We start from the raw sequence: 20,434 nt of genomic DNA, 5'->3' as shown, positions 1-20,434 counted from the left end.
CGGTGAGGAGAGTGGCGCGGCGGCTTCCGCGCCTTTTCCAGGCAGGCGGGAGCCGGGGCAGACCGGGATTGTGGGGGGGAAGGCCCCCGGCGCGGCTGAGGAGGCGGGAAGGGGAGGGGGGCGCATGCGCGGCTGAGCAGAAGGAGGCCGTCGTGGGGGCGCATGCGCGCCGGGCGCGCGCCGAGCTGAGGAGGAGGCCGTCGTGGGGGAGGAAGGAGGCGCATGCGCGCCGGGCGCGCGCGGGGCTGAAGAGAAGGAGGCCGTCGCGGGGGGGGGGGGGGGGGGGGGGCGGCGGCGGCGGGCAGGGGAGCAGGGGGGCGCATGCGCGGCGGGCGCGCGCGGGGCTGAGGAGGAGGCCGGCGTGGGGGAGGAGGGGGCGCATGCGCGGCGGGGCGGGCGCATGCGCGGCGGGCGCGCGCGGCTGTGAGGAGCAGGAGGCCGTCGCGGGGGCGGCGGCGGCGATGGTGGTGGCGTGGACGGGGCTGTGGCGGGAGCTGCTCGGGGCGTCGCTGCTGGGGCTGCTGGTCGGGGCGCTGCTGTGGCTCCTGGACAGGACGAGGAGGAGGCCGGGGGGGAGCGTCCCGCCCCGGGCGCGCGGCCCAGGTGAGACCCGCCCCCCGCCCCAGGACGGCCCCAGGACGGCCCCAGGACGGCCCCAGGACGGCCTCCCTCAGGCGGCCACTACCTGCCCGCCTCTGTTCTAAGCGCCCGCCGGAGTCGGCAGCCGCGCTGAGGGCCTCAGGGAAAAGGGCCCGGCCCGGGGAGTCAGAGGGCAGCAGCATCAGCACCATTTTGCAGATGAGGGAACGGAGCCACAGAGAATAAGAATAATATGGTGTCTGTTAAGCGCTTACTATGTGCAGAGCACTGTTCTAAGCGCTGGGGGAGATCTGGGGGGTCATCAGGTTGTCCCACGTGAGGCTCACACTCTTCATCCCCATTTTGCAGGTGAGGGAACTGAGGCACAGAGAATAATAATAATATGGTATCTGTTGAGCGCTTACTAGGTGCAGAGCACTGCTCTAAGCGCTGGGGGAGATACAAGGTGATCAGGTTGTCCCACGTGAAACTCACAGTCTTCATCCCCATTTTACAGATGAGGGAACTGAGGCACAGAGAATAATAATAATATGGTATCTGCTAAGCGCTTACTATGTGCAGCGCGCTGTTCTAAGCGCTGGGGGGGGGGATACAAGGTGATCAGGTGGTTCCCCCCTTGTGCTCACAGACTTCATCCCCATTTTACAGGTGAGGGAACTGAGACCCAGAGAATAATAATAATGATGATGGCATTTGTTAAGCGCTTACTATGTGCAGCACACTGTTCTCAGCGCCGGGGGAGATACAGGGTCATCGGGTTGTCCCACGTGAGGCTCACAGTCTTCATCCCCATTTTGCAGATGAGGGAACTGAGGCACAGAGATTAATAATAATATGGTATCTTTTAAGCGCTTACTATGTGCAAAGCACTGTTCTAAGCGCTGGGTGGGGGAGGATACAAGGTGATCAGGTTGTCCCACGTGAGGCTTCCAGTCTTCATCCCCATTTTGCAGATGAGGGAACTGAGGCAAAGAGAAGTGAACTGACTTGCCCACAGTCACCCAGCTGACAAGGGGCGGAGGCAGGATTCGAACCCAAGACCTCTGACTCCCAAGCCCGGGCTCCTTCCGCTGAGCCACACTGCTTCCCTAAATAGAACTATAGATATATACACATCAAAACAGGCATCAATATAAATAGAACTGTAGATATATACACATCAAAACAAACAAACAGGCATCAATATAAAAAGAACTATAGGTAGATAACTCTGCATATCAAAACAAGTAAACAGGCGTCTATATAAATAGAACTAAAGATGAGATATATGTATACATCAAAAGAAGGAAACAGGCATCAATATAAAATAGAACTAGAGATATATACATAATAATAATAATGCTGTGATGTTTGTGTCTTTGGCCAAATGGTTGGCCAAAGAAATGGAAAGTAAAGGACAAGAAAATTCTGAAACTGAATATTCTGACCTAGTATTCAAGAATTGATAGTTTTTTTGGTGTTGGTTGTGGTGGCAGGTATGCCAGATATAGTGGGGGAGTGTGCCTCCCGATTGAAAGGATCTACCTATCTTTGGGAATATTGTAAAAGATTCCTCTTGTCTTCCCTCCTCTCCTAGACTGTAAGATGCCTTGAGGGCAGGGATCTTGTCTACCCACCCTAGTGTCATCTGTGGTATTTATTGAGCGGCGTGGCCTAGTGGAAAAGGTGCAGGCCTAGGAGTCAGAAGACCTGGGTTTTAATCCCAGCTCTGCTACTTGCCTTCTGTGTGGCCTTGGGCAAAGCACTTCACTTCTCTGGGCCTCAGTTCTGTCATCTGTAAAATGGAGATTCAATACCCGTCCTCCCTTCTACTTAGAATAAGAGTCCCATGTGGGATCTGATTTTCTTGTATCTACCCCAGGGCGTAGTACAGCGCTTGACACCTAAGTGCTGAACAAATTCCACTAGTGTTATTGTGCATAATAATAATGTTGGTATTTGTTAAGCGCTTACTATGTGCCGAGCACTGTTCTAAGCGCTGGGGTAGACATAGGGGAATCAGGTTGTCCCACGTGGGGCTCACAGTCTTAATCCCCATTTTACAGATGAGGGAACTGAGGCACAGAGAAGTTAAGTGACTTGCCCACAGTCACACAGCCGACAAGTGGCAGAGCTGGGATTCGAACTCATGAGCCCTGACTCCAAAGCCCATGCTCTTTCCACTTAGCCACGCTGCTGCATACCTGTACAGTGCTTGGTATGTAGTAAGCGCTTAGCAAATTCAGCAATTGTTATTATTGAACGTAACTTTATGCAGAGCACTGAACTAAGCACTTGGGGTACAACAGTCAGTAAACACATTCCTTGCCCAAGGGACCTGACCATCTGCAGGGAGATTGTACTCTTCCAAATGCTTAATAGAATACTCTGCCCCCAGAAGGCATTCAGTGAATCCTATTGTACGATTCATAATAATATATAAGGAAACTTGCAAAATATTAATATTTATAAGGTAAGCTGGAAACAAAAGGAAGTACTACAGCCTAAAGGGCAGAGGTTTGAAGTATTGTTTGTTTTGCCCCATTAGCTTTCTTGCTTTCAAATGTGTACCTTCAGTTAAAGATAATTGAAGGTTTCTTTTCTCTATCAAAGACTTTATATTCATCTTAAACGTGTTTTTTCTTGATAGGAACGAGTCTAAAGAGAAATTGCTGTGTCACAATACTGGTCTCCCTAGGATTGCATTCTAAGGAAAGGAAGTGCAGTATGGATCAGTGTAAAACGAACCTAAGTTTTATCTAGGAAAGAAAGGGGCTAGGTTACAGGTGTCCTCAGACCACAAAATGAGCAAGTTTTTCTGGGTAAAAATGGGTTCATTATATATATCCACACACACAAAGAGGAGATTTTTAGTTATTCATTTTATTTGATCTACCTAGTTAGCTAAACCAGATAGTTCAGGCCAGAAAGTGGATTTTAGAGTCCTCATCAAGTTTAACTATCTACCCTGAAAGTAAAAATGGGGGTAAGTAGTAAGTCTCCACTTCACTTTGGACTTTGAAGACATAGCCTTACATTTTTTCTAATAATAACAGTAATGATGGTATTTGTTAAGTGCTTACTATATGCCAAGCACTGTTCTAAGCGCTGACTACTTGCTGGTGGGTTAGGGTTAATTCTTCCCAGCAGCAGCAAGGGGAAATAACTAATGATACGTAAAGGGTGGAGGGGAGGGAATCCCAGCCAAGTGGCAAACGTTAACCATAGCTTGAGTACAGGCAAGAGATTTGTATACAATGTGAGGAAATCTTGAAATCAGACTGGGAAAAAACAAGTAGGGAGGAGAAAAAACAGCTCCTTTTCTCTGTAAATGTGGCCATTGTAAACAGGTAAGGGACAATCCAAGGAACCTAACGTTTGTGTATTATTTAACATCAAGGGTAAAAGCTCAGAGTATTTGGGTAAAAGCTCAAAGTATTTGTTATTCCACCAAAAGATCAAGAGTGACTGAGCCGAAGTGTTGGGCCTGGACTGAACTTGCGTCAAATCTGACAGGCTTGGGCCCATAATCGGCCTGAAAATTGTGATTTATATATGACTTTTGGGAGAGCAAATGCCATATGCACTTTGAGGATACATATTCAAACCAATGCAAACTAATACAACATAAGCAGTTGTATTTATTGAGCACATGCTGTGTCCTAAGTACTAAGTGCTTGGAAGAGTACAGTATAACAGACACATTCCCTGCCCACAACAAGCTTAAAGTGTAGATGGGGAGGTGGACATTAATATAAGTAAATTACAGACATGTACATAAGTGCTGTGGAGGAGATGAATAAAGAGGGCACGTCAGGGCAACGCAGAAGAGAGTGGAAGAATAGGAAAAGGGGGCTTAGAGAAGGCTCTTGGAAGAGATGTACTTGCAATAAAGTTTGAAGGGGTGGCGGGGAGAGTAAGTATATATGACCCAGGAAGAGGAGGGTGTTCCAGGCCCAGAAGCAGGACGTTGGCAAGAGGTCGGTGGCGAGATGGACAAAATCGAGGTACAGTAGACATTAGAGGAGTCAAGTGTGCAGGCTGCGTTGTAGTAGGTGAGTAGCAATGTGAGTTGAGAGGGCAAGGTGATTGAGGACTTTAAAGCCGATGGTTAAGGAGTTTCTGCTTGATGTGGAGGTGTATGGGTAGTCACTGGAGGTTGTACAAATCTGTACATGTACAAATCTGCTGTGCTCCCTGGAAGTTGTACAGATCTGCTGTGCCCTTAGTCACTTCACTTGCCATCAGTCTCAGTCGAATCTGCACGTGCTGAAATCACTGGGCCTGGCTGAACCTTTCTGATCAGTCCTCATTTTCAAGGGGGTTATTAGCCTACTGGGACCTGGTGTTCTCAGCTAGGAAGAGGCCCATGATGAGTCATATTAGCCAAAGTAAACTCAGCAGGCCCATGCAGTGCTAACAGGGCACAACTCTCCAAGCGCATTGATTTTTTGTTAAAAAAAAAAAATCTGCATTCACTTGATATTTGGCAGAAATAGTCTGTGTAAAACAAAGGCGATCTCATTTAATACTGGAGGCGGAAGCCTAGATTTCAAAAGTCCTAATTTTTTATTTGCTCATTCATGGGCAATCTAAAACCATCAATTAAAACTTTCTAATTTTATCAAACAGTAGTTTTTATTGAACTGCATTCCGTGTGCAGAGCACAGTTCTAAGCATTTGGGAGAGTACTACAGAATTAGTAGACATGTTCTCTGTCCTTAAAGAGCTTAGAGTTTAGTGGGGAGATTCCCTGAAATAAATTACAAATTGGAGGAAAAAAATGAACGCCTTTCGGAAGTCTCTCCCCTTCTCTGCAATCTCGCATTGAGATTCCCTGAAATAAATTACAAATTGGAGGGAAAAAATGTACGCCTTTCGGAAGCCTCTCCCCTTCTCTGCAATCTCGCATTTCCTCCTGCCTTCAGTAGGGTGCTCTGCACCTAGTAAGCACTCAATAAATACTGTTGAATGAATGACATCTCTACTTGGATGTCCTGCCACCACCTTAAATTTAGCATGTCTAAAACAGAACTCATACTCTTCCCAACCAACTCCTGTCCTCCCCCTGACTTTCCTAACACTGTAGACAGCTCCATCATCCTCCCTGTGTGACAAGCCCATAATCTTGACATTATCTTCAATTCATCTCTCTCATTCAACCCACTCATTCAGTCTATCCCGAAATCCTGTTGGTTCTACCGTCACAACGTCTTTAGAATCTGCTCTTTCCACACTGCTACGAGGCTGATCCAAGCACTCATCATTTCCGACCTTGACTTCTACATCAACTGCCTTGCTGACCTCCCTGCCATCCTATATCTCCCCTCTCTAGTCCATCCTTCACTCGGCTGCCCAGATCATTTTTCTGAAAAACCGTTCAATCCATATCTCCCTAGTCCTCAGAAACCTCCAGTGTTGCCTGTCCACCTCCACCTCAGACACTCCTAACCTTAGGCTTTAAGACACTCAATCATCTCTCTCCCTCTCACCTAACCTGGTTGATCTCCTACTATAACCCAACTCACTCTCTGTGGTTTTGAGGTGATCCAGGTTATGGGGAAACACAATCAGTTCTTCTCTAACATGCTGGTTACATTTTTTTTAGTGGTATTTAAGCGCTTACTGTGTGCCAGGCACTGTACTCACCACTGGGATAGATAAAAGCTAATCAGGTTGGACGGTCCCTGTCCCACATGGGGTTCTCAGTCTTAATCCCCGTTTTACAGAGGAAGGAACTGAGGCGCAGAGGAAGGGAGGTGACTTGCCCAAGGTCACACAGCAGAGAAATGGTGGAGTTGGGATTAGAAACCAGGTTTTCTGACTTCAGACCCGGACTCTTTCCATGTGGGGTGGGGGGCCGATGTGGGACAAGTGGTGATTCAGTCATCTGCGTGACAGTGATAACTCTGCTGCCCTCGGCCTTCAAACAACATCGCTAAAGCACCCATGTTATGAAATGGAGTTGGGGAGGTGGGCTTACAGAGCACTGCTTCTTTGGCCAGTGATTTTCAATTGGAGCAAAGGGGAGGAAGGGAGAGAGTTTGCTCCTCCCCTTTATGGATCCCAAGGGTGATCTGCTACATCTTCTGGAGGGTCAGATGGATAAGACAGCCTTGACCATGGTAAAAAAATATTTTGTGAAGAAAAATAAGCTGTCTCTTAAGTACTTTAAATTCTAGGAGTTAGGTTGCATTTGAATTCAAGGTGGAAGATTGATAATAAAATAATGTATTAAAGATCAAAAATAAGTTTCCATGTGTATTGCTAGAGTTTGGAGGATTAGGAGTTATTTTGGGCCTGCCAAATTTCAAGCTAGACTAATGCTCTTGGCTACCATTTTAAGTAACATTTTGTCTTGTAATTATCGATCTGCCGTGCCATAGATCTGTCCTCAGTTTAATTGCGCGTCAGGATTTTCCAAATACAGAATTTTGGGGGGATGGGATTTTAATTTAAGAGAAAAAGAAAGACCAGTGGATTAAGGAAATCAAATCAATATACTTTTAAGTTTTTCATTTGACACAGTTTTATGATCAGAAAACTGCTCGTCATGTATACATTAATAGATCTAACTATCCTTTGTACCACCCCAGGCTGTTTACTCCAAATCACTGGGCTCTTCATTCTCAATGCCCCAGGGACAATTCAACCATCTCCTCAGGGTTCTCCTCCCCCCTTGTGGGCAGAGGATGTATCTGTTTATTGTTGCATTGGACCCTCCCAAGCGCTCAGTACAGTGCTCTGCACTCAGTAAGAGCTCAGTAAATTTGATAGAATGAATGAATGGAAATGAAAGAATGAGTGAATAAACACTGGCCTCTTTCTTCTCAAGGACAATTCAGCCGTTTCCTCAGGGTTCTCCTACTCTCAGATGTATTTCTCTCTCTCAATGACCCAAGGACAATTCAACCATCTCCTCAGGGTATCACTGGATTAGGTTATTATTGATATCTTTTACCTCACCGACCTCACTATGACCCTTCAATCCCCCCCACATCTCCAGTCAGCCCATCCCAGTCCTCCTCTCCCACCACACTTCCCCTGCCCCCCTCCTCTGCCCAACTTCTCCCCATCCCTTGTGCCATCTCCACCCCTCCTTCCCACCCTTCCCTATAATTCTGTCCCAGCACCACCCCTCATTCCCCTCCGCGGCCCTGTCAACTCACTCCCATCCAAATCCTCCCCACCCCTCCCCCAGAACCCTCCCCACACCCTCAACCAAGTGCTGCCTGTGGAATCCCCTCTCCATCACGGGGAAACCTCCCTTCGTCCTTGACCTGTTCCTGACCCAATCATTCCTCCTCCTCCTCTCCAGAACTGAAACCTGGCTCTCCCCAGATTATCCAATACAGTTTCCCCTGCTGCTTTCTCCAGAAGAGGCCTCATCTTCCACTGTCCCAGAGTCACTGGGAAAGGAGAAGGTGTTGGCTTCCTTCTTGTGGCCCAGTGCCACTTTCGCACCATTTCACCTCCCCCTTTCCTTTCTTTCCCTTCCTTTGAAGCCCATACCATCTGCCTCTAGCACCTATTCCAGATTCTAGTAACTTTCATTCTTTTATTTAGTCTTTTAATCACATTTATTAAGCACTTACTATGTGCAGAGCACTGTACTAAGCAAATGGGAAAGAGCACTACAACAGAAGTGATAATCCCTGCCCACAGTGAGCTCACAGTTTGGGGAAAAGGAAGGAGGGGAGGAAGACAGATAATACAAATAAAGACACAAATAGTAGTAATGTAATAATTGTGGTATTTAAGTGCTTACTGTGTGCCAGGCACTGAACTAAGCACTGGGGTGTTTCCACATATCAGGTTGGACACAGTCCCTGTCCCAAGTGGGGCTCACAGGCTCAGTCCTCATTTTATAGATGAGGTAACTGAGGCACAGAGAAGTGAAGTGACTTGTCCAAGGTCACACAGCAGACAAGCGGAGCCGGGATTAGAACTCGTGGCCTTCTGACTCCCAGGCCCGTGCTCTATCCTCTACACCATGCTGCTTCTCAATACAGCATCAATAGAAATAAAATTACCGATATATACATGACTTCTGTGGGGCTAGAAGAGGGGGAAGAGTAAAGGGAGCAAGTCAGGGTGACACAGACAAGAGGGGGAGATGAGAAAAAGTGGGGCTTAGTCTGGGAAGGCCTCTTGGAGAAGATGGGCCTTAATTAAGGCATTGACGGATTTGAGGAGGGAGGGTGTTCCAGACCAGAGGCAGGGCGAGGTCCAGGCACAGTGAGAAGGTTAGCGTCAGAGGAGCCAAGTATATGGACTGGGTTGTAGAAAGAGAGAAGCAAGATGAGGTAGAAGGGGATAAGGTGATGGACAGCTTTAAAATAAATGGTGAGGAATTTTTGTTTGATACAGAGGTGGATAGGCAACCACCGGAGATTTTTGAGGACAGGGGTGGCATCCTGAATGTTTCTGTAGAAAGATGATATAGGCAGCAGAGCGAAGTATGGACAGAAGTGGGGAGAGACCGGAGTGTGGGAGGTCAGCAAGGAGGCTGATACAGTAATCTAATCAAGATAGGATGAGTGGTTGTATTAAAATGGTAGCAGTTTGGGTGGAGAGGAAGGGTAGATTTTAGAGATGTTGTGAAGATGGAACCAACAGGATTTGGTGACGGATTGAATATGTGGGTTGAATAAGAGAGAGGACTCAAGAATAATGCCAAGGTTTCAGGTTTGTGAGACAGAAAGGATGGTGGTGCCGTCTAAGGTAGCGGGAAAGTCCAGGGGAGGACAGGGTTTGGTGGGAAGATAAGGAACTCTGTTTTGGACCTGTTAAGTTTGAGGTGACGGGAGGACATCCAAGTAGAGATGTCTTCAAAGCAGGAGGAGATGCGAGCCTGGAGAGAGGGAGAGAGATCGGGGAGGAGATGTAGATTTGGGTATCATCTGCCTAGAGATGTAGTTGAAGCCATGGGAGCAAATGAGTTCACCAAGGGAATGAATGTAATGGAGAATAGAAGGGGACCGAGAACTGAACTTTGAACCCCACCACCCCTTTACTCACCACTCCCCGCCTCCCCTCACAGGACTTACGTACATATTTGTAATTTATTTATATTCATGACTGTCTCCCCCTCTAGACTGCAAGTTCATTGTGGATGGGGAATGTATCTGTTATAGTGTCATGTTGTACTCTCCCAAGCACTCAATAAATTGATCTAGAAGGTCCTTAAGGACGGCAGCTTCCAGTAGCATGGATGACCTGGTCCTGAGAGAGTGCAGCTTGCCAGTGTTCTGAAGTTGAAACGAATGTGTTGTACAGCTGAAACAAGGTGCAGATTTAGAAATGGTCTAAGTGCTTTTTGCCTTAACTCCAGTGTGGAGGCCTGCCTACCTGTGAAGATACAAAATTAACATCTTAATGGATGCTTGACATATTCATGAAGTCATGATTTATACTTAATATATTACATTTACGTAAATTGACCTCATTTTCCTTACTCTTATTTTTGTCCACTGATGCTAAAAATCAGACTTGGCAAACTTACCGTAACTGCTAAGGAGGAAATAATTGATCTCTGGGCAGGCAAATAATTCAAGATCAAAACGCTCTTGTTATATTTTAAAAAGTCAAATTGATTCTAATGAATGTACTCCTTTGTTGCTTTTGAAGAATGTGGGAAAGCTATCATTGAAAAAATCCTATGGCTTCTAATACATTTTCAGTCTGTTCTGGAAAAACAATTTCCCTTCCATTTAAACTCATAGTGTGGTGATTTTTATAAGTGTTTTTTCCCCATAACAGTAATAAGAACATCATGGCTGCTAGTGAGGGGCTGAGGATGAGAGAAAACAATCACTCTTCCCCCTTCAAAGCCCTTCAGAAGGTGTACCTCCTCCAAGAGGCCTTTCCAGACGAAGCCGCCCTTTTCCTCAGCTTCTTCTCCCCTCCCGCGTCACTGCTCCCTTAGCTCTTTCCCTCTGTCCCCACCCCACACACTTATGTATATATGTATATGTTGAGAATTCTATTTATATTGATGCCTGTTTCTTTGTTTTGAGGTTTGCACCCCCCCCCCCCCCCAGACTATAAACCCGGTGTGGGCAGGGATTGTCTGTCTTTATTGCTAGTGGTTAGTACAGTGCTCTGCACACAGTGAGCGCACAATAAATACAAATGAATGAATGAAAAGGAGTGTTCACAGTGACAGAAATTCCACTTCATAATTTGTGTTTTCTTGTGTCTAGGTGAAAAAACAATGGATGCTATTTTGGCCCAACTGAAACAGCTGAGTCCGGATGATCTTAGGAAAGAGATCGTCAAAGCTGGTCTGAAATGTGGACCTATTACATCAACTACGAGGTTCATTTTTGAAAAAAAACTGGCCCAGACTTTGATAGAACAAGGACTGGTGGCTCACGCTTCAATTTCCCCTGACGAAGCTGCAGAAAACACTGCTTCTGCTGGTAGCCAGCCAGAAACCCAACTGTTTTTGAGATCTACTGTGATGAACCAAAGCAAGCCTCCCCTTTTTTCTGAAGAGGGAGATTTTGGCTATAACATGGGCTTGAATCCCCCAGAAGAGGAAGCTTTAATGCATAAGACCTGTTCAGCAGCCTTCAGCGGTACAGATAAAATTGACTCACTAAAAGAAGGCCCAGTGCTAGCTAAGGATCCTCCTTTATTCTATGGAGTATGTCCGGTTTATGATGACGTTATGGCAAGAAATGGTAATTTATTTTCCACGTGACTATATTTTTGTGACCAGAATAATCATTGCTTTTTGGAATCAATCGAGTTTGGAAAAAAAAAAATCCTGATGATATTTTCTTTAGTTATTTATATTCTGTTAAAATGGTATATGTCCCTTTTACCAGAATTTATTGTTACTTCTTCACATAACTGAAATGTCTTGAGTTGAGCTCGCTTAGGGTGCCTGAACCTATCTTTAAAAATAACACCAAAATCTTTTATTAAATGCTCGAATCTTTTTTTCAGCCAAGGTGACAACCCTCTATTGTTGTAAGCAGCTTTAATGTTTGTTTGCAGCTAGGAATTAAGTTTAATAAATGATTTAAATCCTAACAAATGAGTCGATAAGGAAAATGACATTTAAATTCTGAAATATTTAACCCACTCTAAGTATTGTCATTTCTTGAAAGGTTAGAGCATATTTTGCAAGAAGTACTTTCTACCTTCTAAATTGGAATCCCCCACCTCTCAAAATGATTCTTCATTCTTGCATTCATACCTAAGAGGACTGTGGAAGGAATCTATTGTCTGTGGCAGTTCTTGTTGTGTAGGGTTTCAGTATCCACTGGTCGCACACATTTTTAGAGTCAGTCAGTCAATCAATCAGTGGTATTTGTTGAGCATTTACTATGTGCAGAGCACTGTACTAAGCATTTGAGATAGCATAATGCAACAGAGTTGGTAGACGTATTCCCTTCTCACAAGGAGTTTACCGTCTACAGGGGGAAACAGACATTAAAATAAATTACAAATATGTTTATAAGTGGGATGGGGCTGAGGGTAGAATAAATGTCAAGTGCTTAAGAGGATACAAATCCAGGTGAAAGGTGATGCAGAAGGGAGAGGGAGTAGGGGGAAAGAGAGCTTAATCGGGGAAGGCCTCTTGGAAGAGATGTGATTTTTAATAGGGTTTTGCCGGCGGAGAGAGTAGTGGTCTGTTGAATTGGAGGAGAGGAGTTCTAGTCCAGAGGGAGGACATAGGTAAGAGGTCAGCGGCAAGAAAAATGAGATCAAAATATGAGTAGGTTGGTGCTAGAGGTTGAAATTGTGTTGACTGTTTCCTGAAGTTCTTTTTTTAAGAAAAATCATTTCAAGTTTTAAAATCATGCCTTTAATTTTGATGTTTGTTTTATTAATAAGCAATATTCCAAAACAAGTGGTGCTGCATGTGATTCAGCAATTTTTACTCTAGATATTTTGATTTTATTTCTTGAAAATAGAAATAGCAAAATTTCAAACAAAAGAAGGCCAGTATTATTAATTTTTTGACTTTCCTAAACCTGAGATGATGAAATGTTAACAGATCCACAATTTTTAATGTACTTTTTTTCTGAGCCAGATAGGGTTCACGTTTATGAGGATAAAAAGGAGGCACTGCAAGCTGTCAAAATGATCAAGGGATCTCGATTTAAGGCCTTCTCCAGTAGGGAAGCTGCCGAAAAGTTTGCTAAAGGGATTTGTGATTATTTCCCATCTCCAAGCAAAACCCCTTTATCTCCCTCTCCAGTGAAAGTAGGATCATTCTTTAGTAGAGGTAAGTCAAAAGTTATACTTTCTGTAGTTTCAAGTCTTGTCAGTGTTTTGAAACTTTCCCAGAACTACTTGGAATTATTTTGTGTGGCACACTGCAAACACTTTCTCCATTCGCATGACTTCAGTACTATAGAGGCTGAAGAAAAGAAATCTGTATCCTCCTCTCAGGCTTCCAGTTGTTTCTATCATTGGAAATATAACTAGTTCTTTATTGTTGCAACAAGACCTAGGGTCACAGTCAACTATAAGCTGATGATGAGTTGACGGTGCCTTTATTAAAAGCAGCGTGATATTCAGCTGTATTAAACGGGGTATGACATTTCGGAGCTGGGAAGAAATTCTTCCACTATTCTCTGCATTACTTGGACTTCTATTGGTGAATATTTTCTGGTTTTGGTCACATTTCCAAAAGGATATGGAGAAATGAGAGAGTCCAGAGGTATTTACAGTCAGTTTTCAGTCAGTTTCTAGTCAGTGGTATTTATTGAATGTTTACTGTGGGCAGAGCATTGAAGTAAGTGCTTGGGGGGAGTACAGTACAACAGAGTTGGTAGACAAGTTCCCTGACCACAAGGAAATAATATTCTAGACAGTCCAGAGATTACAAATTTGATTCTTTTTCTAGAGATTGAATCAGGAATCACCATCAGTGGCATTTATTAAGTTCTTACTGTGTGCTGGGGAGAGTACAGTACAGTAGAGTTTGCCGAAACGTTCCTTGCCCACAACCAGCTTTCAGTCTAAAGGGGTAACCATAAATTAGCAGCAACTCCTCCAGGATTTTCTGTTTCAGCCTGTCACTTGATTACCTGTATTATCCAGGACAGGTTGGTGTTTTTTGTGTTTTAAAATAGCCAGGAATGGAGGTTCCACAACTTCTTTTTTATTGGGGTTTTTTTAAGCACTCACTATGTGCCAGACATTGTACTAAGTGCTGGGGTACATACAAGATAGATTGGACACAGTTCATGTCTTCCATAGGGTTCCCAGTCTTAACCCCCATTTTACAGATGAGGTGTCTGAGGCACCGAGAAGTTAAACAGCTTGCCCAAGGTCTCAGCAGATGAGTGATGAGGCCAGGATTAGAACCTGGGTCCTCTGACTCCCAGGCCCAGGCTTTTTCCACTAGGCAACTCTTTTTTCAGTAGCCTATGCTAGTATTTTCTCACCCTGACAGAAAAAACGGTTTCCTTATTTCCTAATTTTGGACTTCTAAATATGATCCAGAAAGTGGACAGCAGCTTCCTCTTAAAACCGTGTATGTACTTGAAAATGAGACACCACCACCTATCTGTCCATCCAGTAGCAGAAGTAGTATTTATTGCTATTTCTCGTCTCTAGGCTAAAAAACTACAACTCCTTACACCTTACCAAATTTAGTCTATTTTTCATCACTTTAATTGATTTAGTCTTCCTCTGGACTCTCTTATTTCTCCATATCCGTTTGGAAATGTGACCAAAACCAGAAAATAATTCAATAAAAGTCCAAGTAATGCAGAGAATAGTGAAAGAATTCCTTCCCAGCTCCAAAATGTCATACCCCGTTTAGGACAGCTGAATATCATACTGTTTTTAATAAAGGCTTAGTACCGCCGACTCTTCAGCTTCTAGTTGACTATGACCCTGGGTCTTGTTTCAGCAGTGCTCGTCCTAGCCGCTCGTTCCCTCTCCTTTATTTTGTTTTGTTTTTTGGTCATATGTGAGCTATGATTATGTAAACTCTTTGCCCTTTTCATTTGGATTTAGTTCTAAATTATTTGCTTCTTTCTGCCAGATGGTTTATGTTCCCCTGACTCAGAAACGGTTAACAAAGAACGAGCCAACAGCTATAAGAGTCCCCGAACACAGGACCTCACTGCCAAACTTAGAAAAGCCGTGGAGAAAGGAGATGAAGTTAACTTTTCGGAACTTATCTGGAGTAACCCACGCTATTTAATTGGTTCTGGGGACAACCCAACAGTAGTACAGGTAAAGCAAGTTTTGTTGAACTCACTATGACATAAATGGGGAGGGACTGTATCTGTTGCTGAATTGTACTTTCCAAGCACTTAGTACAGTGCTTAGCACATGGTAAGCGCTCAATAAATACGATTGAATGAATGAATGAATGATGTTTAAGCTGCTAAATTCCACAACACAATGGGTAGTTATTTTGAAAATCTGATTTGATCCTGTGAGGCAGTGCTTCTCCTGAGTGAGTCTTGGTCCATTTCTAAGTAAATTTCTGGGGAGCAGAAGAGGGCAGCCATGACTTTCTGCTTGGTTTTTTTCCTCTAAGTTTGAAGATAATCGTTGGTGATTTGCCCTGTCGGGTGGTAGTTTTTGGGGATCAAATCCCTGAGAATTAACTTTAGTTCGTGAGGCCCTCATGGTCCAGCTGCTGTCTTACACTGTTTTCATGCATTCTGTTTTCTCCACTGTACTGCTTGAAATGTGATCACCAACTCGTTGTGGGCAGGGAATGTGTCTACCGACTCTTATTTTGTACTCTTCCAAGCGCTTAGTACAGTGCTGTGCACACAGTAAGCACTCAATTCATACAGTTGATTGATTAATAAGTGCTGGTGACTATAAAACAAAATGTGGAAGTCTGTGGTCTCACTACTGCCCATAAATGATGGAGCGCAGGACCTAATGGAAAAAGCCCGGGCCTGAGAGTCAGAGGACCTAGCTTCTAATGCCGGCTCCGCCACGTACCTGCCACATGACCTTGGGAAAGTCACTTTACTTCTTTGTGCCTCAGTTCCCTTATCTGCAGGATGGGGATTCAATATCCGTTCTCCCTCCTACTTAAAGACTCTGAGCTCCATGTGTAACCTAATTAGCTCCTATCTCCCCCAGTGCATAGTACAGGGCTTCTTCTTCATTCGTATTTATTGAGAGCTTACTGGGTCAAAGCACTACACTAAGCACTTAGGAGAGTATGATAACAACAACAAACAGACACATTCCCTGCCCACAACGAGCTTGGCACATAGCATTCAACAAATGCCACAATTATTATTATTCTTTTTGTGTTAATGATTGATCAAGGAACTCCGTGCATTTTGGAGTTCTGGCTGGGCATGGGATTTTCAGGTATTTCTAGCCCAGGTTTGTGAGTTGCTGCAGATATGGCACAATACCCCTACAGCTTCCAGACCTCCTAGTTTGAGGTGCAGCACACAGTTGCTTTCATAAATATGCCCTCTCCCAGAAGTATAACAGAAACACCAGCAATCCCACTGCCCCTTGATCTGAGGATGAAAGATAGGAGTGAAGGCAGGGGGTGGGTTTATCAGCAGGCGCCCAAACCACTTGTTGAGGAGAATGAGGAGAATTTTGAGCATTTAGTTGGCTTGTGTTGTGCTTTATTTCAGGAAGGATGCCGGTATAATGTAATGCACGTTGCTGCCAAAGAGAATCAGCCTCATATTTGCCAGCTGACTTTAGATATTTTGGAAAATCCTGAGTTTATGCGGCTTATGTATCCAGATGATGATGAGATTATGCTGAAGAAACGAATCCTTTATATTGTTGACCTTTATCTTAATACTCCTGATAAAGCAGTGAGTTTATCCATATTATATCGCTTTAAACTAGTATGATGCAGAAGGAGAACATGTTCAGAGACATAAGTACTTGGAAAAAAAGGTGTCAAATCTATTGGTATTGCTTAAAATATTTTTTCTGTGTTGTAGAAAGGCAATGAAAGAGCTTTGGCATTTTTAACATTTAACATAACATTTGGCATTTAACATTTTTAATTCCCAGAGTACAACTTTTGAGTGTTTGTGGGTATGTACGTGCATTCGTCATTTTTTGTTATACAGGGAAACATCTTATAACCTAATGGCTTTCTCGGGGAAAGAAATAAGTATTTTCTAAACTTACCTCTTTTGAATTATCAGAGTCAGTGAGAAAGAGGGATTTATGGTTCTCAAGGACTTGAATTTTTTTTTTAGGAATTTATTGACTAAGAAATGCTCTTAAATGTATTGTAGGAGATGGGAAATTGACACTGTCCTAATGTGTTGCCTCATTTCTGTTTTATTCTTGCTTCCTTTACTTTTTGATCACCTCCCCAGTAGTCACCATACATATATACCTACATCATATATAAAATGGAAAGATATATTTATATTATTATATGTTATAATAATTGTAATATATTTGTATTATAAGATATATGTGATATAGCTTTCCATTTTTGAAGAAGACCCCACTGATTGTGAAATTCACCCATGACTGCCCATGTAACTTGAAAAGGCAATGTGGAATCCTCAGTCCCAGCCACATGGGATGCCCAGAAAGACTGTTCCTTATTCTGTTGTCATGTTTGTCAGCAGGGCCTCATACTGTTTCTCTTTTGCCTCCTTTTCTCTCGAGGTTGACAAAGCTTTTGCTCAAAAGGAGCTGCTCCTTTCTTGATTGCAGTACCCAGTGCCGGTCTGTCTTCGTCCACTGACTCCCAGTTTCCAGCTAGGACGCAATATTTTTGTCTGTGCTTAAAATGCTTCCCGGGCTCCCCGGCTTTCAGTTTCCCAGTTTCAGCTTTCCATTCAGCTGTTGTTTGGGTATCCTACTATTGTTCATTCTCCTCAAGTGTTCCACCTAGTGAAGCGGTATTGAGGTGAAAGCCAGACTGACTACATTCCAGAACTTAATTGTTTGTGATCCTTTCATTCAGTCGTATTTATTGAGCGCTTACTGTTTGCAGAGCACTGTACTAAGCACTTAGAATATACAATTCAGCAACAAATACAGAGGTTGGACAGGGCTACAGCCCCGTGGACCTGTAGTGTGGTCTGGGGCCGGGTACCACACCACCATCACATTCTGACAGTCTCCCAAAGTACGTCCTGACCTTAATAATAATTATGGTACTTGCTAAGCACTTACTATATGCCCAGCACTGTTCTAAATGCTGGGGTAGATACAAGTTAATCAGGTTGGACACAGTCCCTGTCCCACATGGAGCTCATGCTCTTAATCCCCATTTTACAGATGAGGGAACTGAGGCCCTGAGAAGTGAAGTGACTTGCCCAAGGTCACACAAGAGACTTCTTGATCTGGTTTTCTAATTTCTTGTCTCTCGTTGTTGGTCAGAGTTTTCTGTAGGTAACAGGATTCTCTGTAAATATAAATTTTTGGTTATATGTGTGATTTTCATGGTGCAGGCTGATACATCACCTTGGTTTTATTTAGACTTTTCTACGTCCCATAACGTCCGGCAAGTCAAAGTCATTTTCAGTCAGCCAACCAAGTGTCTTACTGGTTGTGTGTGCTTCTAGGGCATAGTCATCTGCACAAAGTTCTTGGATGACTGTTTTTTGGATTTTGGATGATGTTCAATGTCTGTTAACTTTGAAGAGCTTTCCAGCAGTGCGGAAGCATATTCTAATCAATGCATCCAAGTGTCTTGGTGCATCTTCCAGCCTGAATGCTTAGAATAAATTGAACAGGCCCAGGCCCATTATGCATCTCTCCTTTACCCCACCGGCAAAGGGGAATGGATCAGCCAGATTCCTCGTGTCTGATCTGGACAGCAAGGTTATCATTAAGTAGTCTCAGAACCTTGATGAACTTTTTGCCAAGTCGTTTCCAGAGACCAGATATGATGGCAGCTATTCTGGCTCCTTTTTGTTAGTCTTGTTGGCCCTGGAGATGCTGCGGCTGTGAGAGCCTCAGCTGAAGAGAAACAGACAGACAATCTCATATACAGCATGGCTCAGTGGAAAGAGCACGGGCTTTGGAGTCAGGGCTCATGAGTTCGAATCCCAGCTCTGCCACTTGTCGGCTGTGTGACTGTGGGCAAGTCACTTAACTTCTCCGTGCCTCAGTTCCCTCATCTGTAAAATGGGGATTAAGACTGTGAGCCCCACGTGGGACAACCTGATTCCCCTATGTCTACCCCAGCGCTTAGAACAGTGCTCGGCACATAGTAAGCGCTTAACAAATACCAACATTATTATATACATCTGCATTCCTTCCCTTTCTTCCCTGTTCTGAGCAAGAGAGGCCAGAGGCTTCATGATTGACAGAGGTTAAATCCCTGGTAAATTTACCCTTTCATTTTCTCCCTCTCCCTTTCTCTGTTGTGCTCTGCCTTTTCCTTCTTAACTCCATGGCTACAGCTCTGCTTGCTCCTTCCCTCTTTCTCTGGCTCTTCTGTTCCTCTTCCCCCGTCTCTTCTCGCCCATGCCGTAACTTTTTTGGCAGTGCTCTGCAGCTGATTCTCTTCTCCATCCATGCCTATTCCCTCAGAGCCACCATTTTTCTCCATCTGATTTTGTACCATTAGTACCTTATGTAGTCTTGGCATTGGACACAGATTCAATATTACAGTCCAGATTGATAAGTCTTTAGATAGAGAGGCAGAGTGGCCTCGTGGAAATCTGTAATTTATTTATTTAGTTGTATTGATGTCTATGTCCCCTGCTCTGGGCTGTAAGCATGTTGTGGGCAGGGAATGTGTCTATTGTTGCATTGTGCTTTCCCAAGCACTTAGTACACTCACAGTAAGTGCTCATAAATACAATCAAATGAATGAATGAAAGAGCACAGGCCCCGGATTCTGGCCCCAGCCTGTTAGCATTTGCCACTTGCCTGCTTGGTGACCTTAGACAAGTCCCTTAACTTCTCTGTGCCTCAGTTCCCTCACCTGCAGAATGGGGATTCAAGACCTGTTCGCCCTCCTACTTAGACTGTGAGCCCCATATGGGACCTGATTATCTTCTATCCCCGCCCTTAGTACAATGCTTGGCACGTAATAAGTGTCCAACAAACATCACAATTATTATTATTATTATCAATTATTCTTTATTAAATATAGTTGCCCTTTGTATCCAAAGACACCACTGACTGCTGAGTTCACCTTTGGGTGTGTGGCCAAAAAGGCCAATGTGGGATTCACAGTCCTAGCACCTTGTGCGCACAGAAAGGTTGTCCTTGTTGTGTTGTGCTTCATGTTTACAGCACTTGGTGCTGTTTTCTCTTTTGCCTCCTAGTCTCTTTCCAGAGAAAGTTGTTGCTAAGAGAGAGACACTCCCTTCCTGCTGGCAGTGCACCATGCAGGTCATTCCACACCAGCTGACTCGCAGTTTTCAGCTGCGTTGCAAAGGTTTTAACTGCTTAAGTGAATGATGTCCTACCTTATTCAAAGATGTCACTTTTGATGATATGTCTATAAGAGGGATGGACTTGTAGAGCCTCTAAATACAGAGCATGCATTTTGTCTGCCTGTTAGCAGTGGATATAGCCATCTATTTTTCCTGTGGCAAGCCTAGTTCTATTTTAGGCCAGGTTGATGTTTGCTTATAAGGCACAACCAACTCCATGTGCTGTGAGGGAATGACAGAATACTAAGATGAAAGCAAAAGATGATGCAAAGCCTCATTTTGACCTAGAAAAATGTATAAACTCTTAGCCCTGGATCAGTCTCTTCTGTTGCAGTAAACGGTGAACTGCTATCAACTTAATTCTAACTACTGTCAGTTCTGATTTCTCTGCTCTGACTCGCCTCCTCAGTACTCAAAAAAGGATTCTTCAGCCCATTCAAGTCACTCTGAAATGTGAGGCCACCTATGTCATTTCCCAAAGCTAAAGGCTTGGCAGGATTTTTTCACAGTAG

At 44.1% G+C, this 20,434-nt stretch overlaps 1 protein-coding gene across 1 annotated transcript in view; it reads left to right on the top strand.

Moving 5' to 3' along the window:
* Positions 1-443: 443 nt before the first annotated feature.
* The window catches only part of ANKLE2 (ankyrin repeat and LEM domain containing 2), a 35,754-nt gene continuing 15,763 nt past the window's right edge, over positions 444-20,434 (top strand). The window contains 5 exon segments of the mRNA XM_029057744.2: positions 444-603; positions 10,785-11,267; positions 12,629-12,823; positions 14,597-14,790; positions 16,182-16,370. Coding sequence (XP_028913577.1) covers positions 462-603; positions 10,785-11,267; positions 12,629-12,823; positions 14,597-14,790; positions 16,182-16,370 — 1,203 coding nt within the window. The 5' untranslated portion in view covers positions 444-461.

The sequence above is a fragment of the Ornithorhynchus anatinus genome, chromosome 2 (assembly GCF_004115215.2).
Source record: "Ornithorhynchus anatinus isolate Pmale09 chromosome 2, mOrnAna1.pri.v4, whole genome shotgun sequence".
In the NCBI taxonomy this organism is placed as follows: Eukaryota; Metazoa; Chordata; class Mammalia; order Monotremata; family Ornithorhynchidae; genus Ornithorhynchus; species Ornithorhynchus anatinus.
The sequence above is the reverse complement of the archived record's forward strand: the minus strand, read 5'-3'. Positions and strand labels throughout refer to the sequence as shown.